Here is a 12,066-nt window from a genome sequence, read left to right on the forward strand (position 1 = left end):
GCACTGGAAAGTGCTTGCACCCTGGGCACACTCTCTTGTGCTGTCAATGCCTAGCCTTCCCTGGACAAACTTCCTGGTTCCAAGAGTCTAAGAGAAGCATGGAGCAGAGCTATCCTCCCGCCTGATAGCCTTGCAACTTGATATATGTCAGCCCAGTCAAGGCCAGTCTAGATCAGCTCCTACCAACTGACCTGATGATGTGTGAGTGAACTAAGTGCCACAGAGTTTGTTAGGCCGCAATATCTGCCTGATACAGGGGGGTTATGTGAAAGCCTAAATATGGAATAAGGTGACTCAGGCCCCTTTCCCTGGCCTAGTTCAGGGGCATTAGCATCCAGACATGCATTTACCCAGACAGGAAATTTGAGGATCTGGTCATCCCAGAGGAAAGTCTTACAGATGCTGATATCTGGGTGTCCTTGACCAAAGATCCAGCTATCCCACAGAGATGCTCATCTCTGTGCAAACACTGCTCTTGAGCTCCAGTCTAATTTGTAATGCCTCATTCTCAAACAGAAATGGATAATCAAGAATGATTAGTTGAAGAAAGCTGTAACATGAAAGAGACCCAGACAAGTGGAAGGAAAGAAACTAGCAAGAAATAGAGACAGGCTGGGCGAGGTGGCTCACAGCTGTAATCCTAGCACTCTGGGAGGCCCAAGGGAGTGGATTGTCTGAGCTCAGGAGTTTGAGACAAGCCTGAGCAAGAGTGAGACCCCGTCTGTAAAAAACAGCCAAGCATTGTGGCAGGTGCCTGTAGTCTCAGCTACTCAAAGCTGACACAAGAGGATTACTTGAGTGCAAGAGTTTGAGGTTGCTATGAGCTATGATGCCAGGGCACATTACCCAGGGTGACTGAGTGAGACTCTGTCTCAAAAAAAAAAAGAAAAGAAAAGAAAATGCACCGCAGGTGTAATCACCAATCACCCTCCCTCTGCCCATCCTCCCCCCTCCCTCCCCTCCCTCTCCCCCTTCCCCATATTCTTAGGTTATAACTGGGTTATAGCTTTCATATGAAAGCCATAAATTAGTTTCATAGTAGGGCTGAGCACATTGGATACTTTTTCTTCCATTCTTGAGATACTTCACTAAGAAGAATATGTTCCAGCTCCATCCATGTAAACATGAAAGAGGCAAAGTCTCCATCTTTCTTTAAGGCTGCATAATATTCCACGGTGTACATATACCACAATTTATTAATCCATTCGTGGATCGATGGGCACTTGGGCTTTTTCCATGACTTAGCATCTTACAAGGGTACACGCGAAACTTAGTAAATGTAGAATATAATTGTCTTAATACAATAACTAAGAAAATGCCAGGAAGGCAATGTTAACCAGTGTGATGAAAATGTGTCAAACTGGGGTAGCGCCTGTGGCTCAGTGAGCAGGGCGTTGGCCCCATATGCTAAGGGTGGCGGGTTCAAACCTAGCCCCGGCCAAACTGCAACAAAAAAAAAAAAAAAAAAGAAAAGAAAATGTGTCAAACTGTTTATAAAACCAGTGTAAGGTGCCCCATGATCGCATTAATGTACACAGCTATGACTTAATATTAATAAAAAAAAGGAAAAGAAAAGAAAAAAGAAATAGAGACAATGCAGTAAGCAGAAGAAAACTTTAAAGAAATCATCATGGCCCTCTATGAAGAGATCAGGAAACACATACTCACAAATAAGCACAGAATGCCATAGCAAAAGAGCAATCAGAAAGCAGAAAAGAGCTCTTGGGAATGAAAAATATATTGATTGCAAAGGAAAAAAAAAAGCTCTGGTGATAGGAGAGCACACCAAAAGCCCTGACTTAAGCATTATTCAAGGTGTCCATGTGGCAAAAACACTTATACCCCTTAATTAATATTCTGAGTTGAAAATAGAAGGAATAAAAGATAAAAACAGATAACAAAAAGACTGCCAGGAAATAGAACAAAATGGTAAAGGGCGAACAACAGAAAATTAAAGGTTTAAACCAGGAGGCCCAATATTCAAATAACAGGAGTCCAGAAAGAAATAACAGAAAAGTCTTTCTTGGAACTGAATAACACAAATCTCCAGATTAAAACAGCCCACTTCACGACAAAAACAATGAATGAAAAAGACCAAACAAATCACAATGTTATGAAATTTTATCAATACAGGGATAAAGCAAACATCCTAGAAGCTTCTGGAATAAAGAAAAAAAGTTACCTCGACTTATACACAATAGATTTGGAATAAGAATAATGCTAGAAGCTGGAGACATGGGTACAGAGATGCCTTCTTTCAGTGAAGCAAAGAGATTCTCAACTTCAAATTCTATACCCAGCCCAGCTATCAACAAGTATGAGAAGATAATGAAGTATTTTCAAACATACACACTTAGTCAGGAAGTTACTGGAAGCGATGCTCCATCAAAATCAGAAAGTAAAACGATCCAAAAGGAAAACTTAGAATTTAAGTAAGTGGATTTAACACTGAAAAAGCTGAATGGAATCCCCAATGTAATGATGCAGAGGGAATCTCAGGAAGTCACTGCGCCCAGGCCTGAGAGGCCGCTGGCCCCAAGAAGAGGACTTTAGCAGTCTCTAAGAGAAAATGATCACTGAGGTTGGAAATGCCATTGTGAGGTTTGTATGAAGCTGTAGGAGTGTGTAGAAGTGCTTAGCCTGAGAAAATGAAGGTATTTTTTAAAACAGAAAAACTAAGCAAATGAATAAATGGGATAATTATTAACTCCTGGCTGAGCAGGAAATAATATTTACATTGCATTAATAACAGGAACACATACGCATTTAACGAAAATCACGTTGAGAGGATGGGGAGAAGGATGAGCGTGTGTAAGAAATTTAAACTTCTCATCTATAATAGCAAGTCAGTAGATCAGCATTTTTCAACCTTTTTTATCTCAAGGTGTACTTGAACCTATAGTTAAGCTTCCGTGGCGCACTTAAATTATATTGATCAAAAAAAGAGTAAAGAAATGGATGTACTTACTGGTTGAAAATCACTGCACTAGATAATGGATAACACTGAGGAATCGAGATAGAAACATAAACACGATATTTAGCAAGGAGGTAAACAAGGAGAAATAGCTAAGAGGGCGGGATTGCTCCTGGCACAAGGAGGGCAGCAGGACCGTGAGAGGACTGCTGTTTTTGCTGTTACAGACTGTAGCAGCCCGTATAGCCTATGGCTAGGAGGAGTGAGAGTTATAAGAAACACCTGTACAGCTCGATAATGGAACACCTTGGTGAAAAGGGCATGGGGAGGGATTTAGCTCTCTTAACAAGCATGAGAGCTCACCAGACAAGGGCATTAGGGAATTGGCAGTCTCTACACCTGTGGTGTTAAGAGTCACGAGATCACTTCTATATTGGGCTGGAGGAGATGGCAGGAGGGAGTGAGCTTATTCTCTCCCGGACAGCTTACTCTGACTCTGTTGCTTCTCCTGAGTCTCTCTGCTGAAGATTACTAAGCTTTGCTAAAGACTGCTAAGACTTATTCTTCTAAGACTGCTTCACCCTCAAAGACTCTCTATTCTTGCTGCAAAAGTAAATAGCCCTCAGGCACCTAAGATCAACTGTTCCTGAGCGAGATAACAGCATAGCAGTCTGCGTCCTGGCCCCAACCAGTGGCAATGAGAACAGACTTTTTTTTTTTGTGAGACAAGAGTCTTACTAGGTCGCCCTCTGTAGAGTTCTGTGGCATCGCAATTCACAGCACCCTCAAACTCTGGAGCTCAAGTGATTCTCTTGCCTCAGCCTCCCAAGTAGCTGGGACTATAGGCGCCCACCACAATGTGCGGCAATGTTTTTCTGTTATTGCAATTGTCATTGTTTAGCAGGCCTGGGCCCTGTTCCAACCCACCTGCCTTGGTATATGTGGCTGGTGCCCTACCCACTGAGCTGCGGGCGCCAACCTGTGCTACAGACATTTTTAACCACTACAGTTGTCCCCTCTTATCTGCAATTTCTCTTTCTGTGGTTTTAGTTACCTGAGGTCATAGTCCAATGATATTATGCTATTTTGGGAGGGGGCACCACATTCCCATAACTTTTATTGCAGTATATTATTATAATTGTTCTACTTTATTATTGTTGTTGTTAATCTCTTACTGTGCCTAATTTATAAATTAAATGTTATTGTAGGTGTGTTGTACCTCATAGGGGAAAATATAGTTCATATATATATATGTAGGGTTTGGCGGTATCTGTGGTTTCAGGCATCCATTGGATGAATAAGAAGGGACTATATTGGCTTTTAAAATTTATTTTCAGGCTGGGTGCAGTGGCTCATGACTGTAATCCTAGCACTCTGGGAGGTTGAAGTGGGTGGATCCCTTGAGCTCAGAAGTTCTATACCAGCCTAAGTAAGAATGAGACCCCCACTTCTCCTAAAAAACAGAAAAATTAACCAGGCATTATGGCGGGTGCCTGTAGCTGCTTGGGAGGCTGAGGCAGGAGGATGGCTTGAGCCCAGGAGTTTGAGGTTGCTGTGAGCTAGGCTGACGCCACAGCACTCTAGTCTTGGTGACAGAGCAAGACTCTGTCTCAAAAACTAAAATTCATTTGAAATCAGTAATTTGATAAAATAAAAGCAAATTAAAAACAATTGCATTACCAATAAAAAGGATGCCCAAAGCAGGGAGCATCAGAGAATGACAGTTTCTGAGAAGGCTACTCAGAGCAGGTGATGGCTTAAACCTGTTGCAGGTGAAGAGAGGGAGAGCAGCCTGTGCAAAGGCCCTGGGGCACTGGTGATGTTCAGACGCCATGATGCTTTAGACCGAGAGGAAGGGGCAAGTGGGAGGCGATGCAAACAGAGACAGACCCTACCTAGGTCCCTTAGGCCAAGGCAGGGACTGTGAATTTTACTTGATGAGAGTAAGTGGCCATAGGAAGGTCTCAAGAAGGCAACTGGTGTGGCTTCTGTTTGTAACAGAGTCATGCTCCCTGCTGAGTAGGCAGTGAGGGTAGATGCAGGAGAATGATGAGATCTATAGGGGAGGCAAAGTTTTGTCCTCTACCCTCTTAGTATTTCCAGCTGGACCTAAGAATTAAACTGACATAAGACAAACTAACAGGAGAAAAGCATACAAATTTATTTAGATGTGCACAGGACCCTCCCACCTCTCAACAAACAACAACCAAGTCCCAAAGAACCGACTAGGCTTATGAGTTTATAACACTGGGTTGAACAAAGAATGATGATTGTGTAACCAAAAAGGTAAGTTTAAAAAGTTTGTTTGTCCAGGTTTACCTCGGCCTTGAGCCCGCCTCTGGTAGTGAGCACGTCTTTCTTCCTCCATTTGGCATTCTATCTCCTGCTTTCAGGAGGAAAATGGAAGGTCGGAGAATCCTTCTTATGCCCACTGTTTTCCAACTGCCTTTAGTTTAAAAAAACTGATTTGCCAAAGTGGAATATTTTGGGGTGAACATCCTGAACTCCAGGGGGTGGAATGGACGGGTTAGAGGCCAGAACTCCAGGTAGAGGCAGTGAGGCTTTGTAGGGGGAGACGGAACCAGATAATAAGCATTCCTTCCTTTAACCTTTAGCAGAAGAACCCCTGGAGTAGTTACGTGCTTCTCAAGAAGAAAACCGCAGTTTGGAGAGGGGGATTCACAAAGTAACACTGCTTGATGGGGGTCAAGGGTGGAGCTGGGGCTGGAGCTCTGTCCTCAGAGCCCAGCTACAGCTCATGAACTCATACATAGGGGGGACAGAGGCTGGAGGAAGGCTTTGCTGGGGCATAGAGCAGGTGGAGGGACAGTGTCAAGAGATCAGGTGGGTTTGGGGTGGCAGTGAGTGTATCCCTGGTCCTACAGTGTGCTGCTGCAGCCAGAGCGACAGCCCCAGGGCAATTCAATTCCCAGTTCTCTGAGGGCCTACTATGTGACAGCCCTGAGTACCTGGTGACAAAGTAAGTCTAGTCTTAATCCCAAGGAATGGTCCACTAAGGAAAGGGGCCTAGTTGGTGTCTGGCACATAGTAGGTGCTTTTAGCAAAGACTCATTTCTTTTTCCCGCCCTTCTCTGACTGTTTTTTCCCTTGCCCTCCTGAGACAGGGGTCAGTACAGGCTGGAACATGGCATCTACAGGCAGCCAGGCCTGTGGTCAGGCCCCAGGGCAGGGTGTCTCAGATGGGGGTGGGGAGTGGGTAGGCAAATATGGCCCACTGGTTATTTTTTAACAGCCTACAAGCTGAGAACGGTTTTTACAGATGACCATTTGCAATTGATTTGATGGTAGGAAACACTAACCCTGAATTTTAATTAACCAAAATGTCATCCCCCAAGAGAATTCTATTGTTCTCAGGCGCAGATCTGTGTCACAAAACATTGTGCTCAATTATTATTATACTTTGAATTCTGTCAGTTAAAAAGCAGTGGAGATTTTTTCCCCTCACTGCATAATGTCTTGAATTTTGACTCTCAGCCCTCAAAGCCTAAAATGTTTATTCTTTGCCCTGTCCTTCCGCTCCTCACCCTCCCTGGCCCTCTCCACATTCAACAATCCTAGGACCAATGACCCCCATCTGGCCTCCCCCCAGGGCCAGAGTCACGCAGGCGAGCCTGGCTGCAGGGCAGGACCGTGGACTCCCAGCCCACTGCTCGCCTGTGCTCTCAGCTCTCCTGTCAGCACTGGCTAGCCCACACCCCACCTGGCCCAGGGACACAGCTGTCGCCTGGGGGACATATGCTGCGGTGGCCTGGGGGAGCTCCGGCTAAGGGGCTCCTGGCGGACCCTGAGCACCACATTCTTATCTCCAACTCCCTGCGGGAGCCAAGGCCAGCGTGGGTGGCTGAAATCTCCTCGGTAACAGGGTCTGCCCTCCTCCTGCTCCCTCTCCCGGCCTCCTTCCCACCCTTCATCCCCTCACCCTGCACCTGCCCTCGGCCCTTCCTCCCGCCTCTCCCATGCACCCCCTCCTTGGCTGGCTCCGTGTCACCATCTGTGCACAGTCCCTCTCTGTCACTCTCCTTGCCACCCCCTCATTCTCCTTCCTCCCTCCTGGCTCTCCATCCCTGCCTCTCTCGCATCTCTTCCTCGCTCTGCTTTTTCCTCCTCCTGGTCTTCTCCCTGTCAGCATCTCTCTCACTCCCACTCACCTCTCCTCTCTCCTCCTTTCTCTCTCCCTGCCCCCACCTCAGAACAACCCCCTCTCCCCTCTACTGCTATTGGCTTCTACGACCCCTGTTCTCCTCTTTTCTTCTTCACCTTGGCAAGCTTCTCCCCCAACCCCCTCCCGGGGACCCTGCAGAGCCCCTATCTGTGTCCCTGCCCCTCAGGATGTGTTCTGGAGATGGGGGATGATGCACCAGGCACCGCTGGGAAGTCAAGGCCAGAGACCAGATGGGAGAGGCGCTGTGGGCAGACGTGGCCGCCAAGGGCCTGGGAGGGGCCTCAGCCCACAAGCGGTCTAGAAATGGGTGCCATGTGGGTACCCTGGCTAGGGGTGCTCTGGGGGCACCTGGGTTCTGGGCAGGGAGGGGGACAACAGAAAGGTAACCACCCTGGCGGCAAGGAGGGGAACCCTCACCCTATGGGCAGGTAAGGCGGCTGGGGCCCGGGTGGGGTCCTGGAGGGTAGGGTGCCGGAGCCCCTCCTCTGCCCATGATGAGAGGCTGGGGCTGGGGGCTAGCAGCAGGTGAGAAGTCCCAGGGAGGAAGGAGGAGGCCTTCTTTTTCTTGGAGGGCTGCAGGGGCAGGGGTATTAATCAGAGAATCTTGGAATCGCAGAACAGCAGAATGTCAGTGCTGGAAGAAACCAGATGCATCGCAGCATTTGGCCTCAGCTCACGTGGCAGCTCTCCCGAGCTCCCCCTCCACGCTGGGCCGGTGCTCAGCACTCTTCCATTAATCTTTACAACGTCCCTGGAGGTGAGTACGCTGGTCATCATTTTAACAGGAAGAAACTGAGGTCCATGGGGCAAGAATTGACTTGTCCAAGGTCACATAGCAATGTGGCATCGTTGCTCTGTGGCAGATTGTAGGGTATGTTCTTGGGCTGACCCCAGGCTGAGAGCGGGAGTGCATCAGTTAGCATTGAGCAGCGTGAGCCAAGGCTCTCTGGGTGAAGGACAAACAGATGCAAAGACTGCCAGGAGCCCTCAGCCTGCATCGTCAGGGTGGTCCCAGAACCCTGGTTCCTCTCAGCCTGGGCCTGTTAAGAAGCCAGCATGGTCAGGAGAAACTAATGGTTTAGGAGTAGAAGAACAGGGTTCAAATTCTGCCTTTCCACTCCCCAGCTGGGTAACCTTATGCAAGTTACTTAACCTCTCTGAGCAGCAACTTCCTTCTCTCTAAAACCCTCCTGGGCTTTGTGGGGATTTGTGAGTTTGAAGCCTCCACCTCAGAACAATGTCCCACCTCGGAGCTCTACTCTCTGATCTGGCTGGTTGTTCACATTTATAGGTGAACATTCTGTGTGGCATGCTAGGTGCCAGGGTTAAAGAAATAGATCATTCAGAATCCCTGCTTCCAAGAGCCAGCACTCCAGGGGGTGGGAGACAGACAACTGGAGAGCTATTGGGGTGACTGGCATCCCTGAGGGCCCGTCTGTAATTGCCGTGGGGTTCAGGGAAGCCACTTACCCTCTCTGTGCTCTGTCCCTGCCAGTACAGTCCTCTGAGGAGTCCGCCCCCAGCTTTCAGGCAAGCTTGTGCCAAAGATAAACCAGACAGGGAGGAAAAGTCCCTCCTTCCTGAGGATGAACTAGATTATGCACAGGATTCCAGCTCCTTAAAGAAAAGACGGCACCTAAATTACAGGTCTGGCTTAAGCGCGTGGAAAGCTGTAATTCTCCTGTGCTGGGCACCCTGGCTTCTTAGACCCTGGCAGGGAAGACAGGCTGAGAGGAGGGTGGAGGCCGGGAGTCTTCCATGGGTGTCAGGGGTTCTGGGAGGGGCTATTTCAATTTGGTACAAAGGACGGTCTGGCCAGGCACGCTGTGTCCCTGCCAGGGCTGTGTGTGTGTCGGGACGCGTGCTTGTGTGTGTGGATGCACACACATATGCTGGGCAGGGGATGGGGGTGGGCTGGCGTCAGAGCTCTCTGCAGGGCTTCCCCAGGGATAGCTGTCCAGCTCCCTGCCCCACTCTGGAGCCTGGAGCTTCTCCCTGCCCCCTACCCTCCAGCCCCAGGATGCTGTACAGGGATCTGCACATAGCACACGGAGGGGGCAAGCTGGAGGGTGTCATGGGCCCCTGGCTAAGGAAGGAAGCAGGATTCTGAGGTCCCAGGTTCCACAATTCTGGGTCTAAGAAGAATTGCTTCCCACATTCTAGAATTCTGACCTTTAATTCAAGGACACTGAGTCTAAAAATCTGACGCTGAGATTCTATGATGGTTCTAACAACTTAAAATTCTATTTCTCTGTATCTACGAGTGTGAGGCTTTGGGTCTATGATCCTAATAGTGCAAAAGCCCGGGGAGAAGTGGGGCTGGCTCTAGCTGGGCTCCTGAGTGAATGCCTTCCTAGGTCTGGCCGTAGTTGTCACCCTTAAGGAAGGGATGGGGAGGCGGGGAATGGTCATTAAGGGTCGTCCCAGATTTGCCCCTTCCTAGATGTGTGACAAGAGCCTCCCCTTTGTTCCTCACCTATGCAGTAAGCTGAGAGTAGCACCTCCCTCCTAGGACACAAAATGAGCTAAGCATGTCACCAGTTCAGCTTAGAACCTGGCACAGTTGCCCCCTGCCCCAATCTAGGTTCATAGCCAACATTCCTGAACAGGGCCTTTGGGAGGGTGTAGTAGGATTCCTAAGGCTGAGGGGGTTCCTAAGGGCTCTCCCTCCTGGAGGAGGGGACACCCTGAGCCTGTGGTTCTTAACTCTATTTGGAATCTGAGGAATCTGACACAAGCTCCAAGCTCTGCCCAGAAATGACATAGACACATTAACCTTCACCTAGAGTTTCATGGTCCTCTGAAGTTCCTCTAGGCACCTGGGTTCCACCTTAAGGACCTGTGAGGTGAAGCAGTATTTCTCCTGTGCAAGGGCTTAGGCCTGCTGGCGGGCAGTGCAGTCCATGTAGTGGGGCTCTGTCTCCTGAGGCTGAGGCCTGCTGGCGGGCAGTGCAGTCCATGTAGTGGGGCTCTGCCTCCTGAGGCTGAGGCCTGCTGGCGGGCAGTGCAGTCCATGTAGTGTGGCTCTGCCTCCTGAGGCTGAGGCCTGCTGGCGGGCAGTGCAGTCCATGTAGTGGGGCTCTGCCTCCTGAGGCTGAGGCCTGCTGGCCGGCAGTGCAGTCCATGTAGTGGGGCTCTGCCTCTTGAGGCTGAGGCCTGCTGGCGGGCAGTGCAGTCCATGTAGTGGGGCTCTGCCTGCTGAGGCTGGGTCTGCTGGCGGGCAGTTCAGTCCATGTAGTGGGGCTCTGCCTGCTGAGGCTGGGGCCTGCTGGCGGGCAGTGCTGTCCATGTAGTGAGGCTGAGGCCTGCTGGCGGGCAGTACCATCCATGTAGTGGGGCTCTGCCTGCTGAGGCACGATACATAGAAAGGGCAGGTATTACTTTATGAACTAATGTGACTTCATGTCCCACATCACACACTTGCTGCATGACATGTGGTCATTTCACCTGAGATGCAGTTTCCTTGTCTGAGAAATGTGGACAGCATCACCTAGTCCTGCTAGGCTGTGCAGAGCAAATGAGTGGGGGTGTGCCAAGCCCCGATCTGGGGTACAGTAGGTCTCCAAGTTCAGTGAGATGGGGGAGGGGCAGCACAGAGAAAGCCATCCTATGTTGTGACTGGGCTGTGTCCTCCCTCCCCCAGGCTAGTAGCTGACTGCTGACCACCCTCGGCCATGGATACCTCTGGCTATCCTTCATCGGTGCCCACGACCTCGGAACCTGAGAATGACTCCTTGGCTTGGCCCCTGAATGCCACCCTGGGAAACGTGTCGTCAGGCCTGAGCCCAGCAGGGCTGGCTGTCAGTGGCATTTTGATCCCACTGGTCTACCTGGTGGTGTGTGTAGTGGGCCTGCTGGGCAACTCACTAGTCATCTATGTGGTCCTGCAGCACACGGCCAGCCCGTCGGTCACCAACGTCTACATCCTCAACCTGGCGCTGGCTGATGAGCTCTTCATGCTGGGACTGCCCTTCCTGGCTGCCCAGAATGCTCTGTCCTACTGGCCCTTTGGCTCCCTCATGTGCCGCCTGGTTATGGCCGTGGACGGTATCAACCAGTTCACAAGCATCTTCTGTCTCACCGTCATGAGCGTGGACCGCTACCTGGCCGTGGTGCACCCCACCCGCTCTGCCCGTTGGCGCACAGCGCCTGTGGCCCGCACAGTCAGTGCGGCCGTCTGGGTGGCCTCAGCTGTGGTGGTGCTGCCCGTGGTGGTCTTCTCGGGTGTACCCCGTGGCATGAGCACCTGTCACATGCAGTGGCCTGAGCCGGCAGCGGCCTGGCGAACTGGCTTCATCATCTACACAGCCGCACTGGGCTTCTTTGGGCCGCTGCTGGTCATCTGCCTCTGCTACCTACTCATCGTGGTGAAGGTGCGCTCTGCGGGGCGGCGGGTGTGGGCGCCCTCATGCCAGCGGCGACGGCACTCTGAGCGCAGGGTCACACGCATGGTGGTAGCCGTGGTGGCCCTCTTCGTCCTCTGCTGGATGCCCTTCTATGTGCTCAACATTGTCAACGTGGTGTGCCCGCTGCCCGAGGAACCCGCCTTCTTCGGCCTCTACTTCCTTGTGGTGGCACTGCCTTATGCCAATAGCTGTGCCAACCCCATCCTTTACGGCTTCCTCTCCTACCGCTTCAAGCAGGGCTTCCGCAGGGTCTTGCTCCGGCCTTCCCGCCGCGTGCGCAGCCAGGAGCCCACTGCGGGGCCTCCAGAGAAGACAGAGGAGGAGGAGGAGGAAGAGGATGCGGAGGAGGATGGGGAGAAGGGGGGGATGCAAGGGAAGGGGAAGGAGAGGAGTAGCCGGGTCAGCCAGATCACACAGCCTGGCACCAGCGGTCAGGAGCGGCCGCCCAGCAGAGCTGCTGGCAAGGAGCGGCAGTTCCTGCCCCAGGAGCCCTCAGCTGGGGAGAAGCCCAGCACGCTGCACATCAGCTACCTGTAGGAGCAGGGGAGGGCCAGGGTGACCCA

At 50.8% G+C, this 12,066-nt stretch overlaps 1 protein-coding gene across 3 annotated transcripts; it reads left to right on the forward strand.

Moving 5' to 3' along the window:
• Nucleotides 1–6,401: 6,401 nt before the first annotated feature.
• SSTR3 (somatostatin receptor 3) lies at nt 6,402–12,040 on the forward strand. Of its 3 annotated transcripts, XM_053582608.1 has the most exons (3): nt 6,402–7,525; nt 7,714–7,854; nt 10,741–12,040. In XM_053582608.1, the coding sequence occupies exon 3, from the start codon at nt 10,772–10,774 to the stop codon at nt 12,038–12,040; it is 1,269 nt and encodes a 422-aa protein (XP_053438583.1). In that variant the 5' UTR covers nt 6,402–7,525; nt 7,714–7,854; nt 10,741–10,771. The 3 variants fall into 3 exon arrangements, with proteins under 3 accessions (XP_053438583.1, XP_053438586.1, XP_053438585.1); XM_053582611.1 differs by lacking the exon at nt 7,714–7,854; XM_053582610.1 differs by lacking the exon at nt 6,402–7,525 and having other exon boundaries at nt 7,654–7,854.
• The last annotated feature ends 26 nt before the right edge of the window (nt 12,041–12,066 follow it).

Source organism: Nycticebus coucang, chromosome 3 (genome assembly GCF_027406575.1).
Source record: "Nycticebus coucang isolate mNycCou1 chromosome 3, mNycCou1.pri, whole genome shotgun sequence".
NCBI lineage: Eukaryota > Metazoa > Chordata > Mammalia > Primates > Lorisidae > Nycticebus > Nycticebus coucang.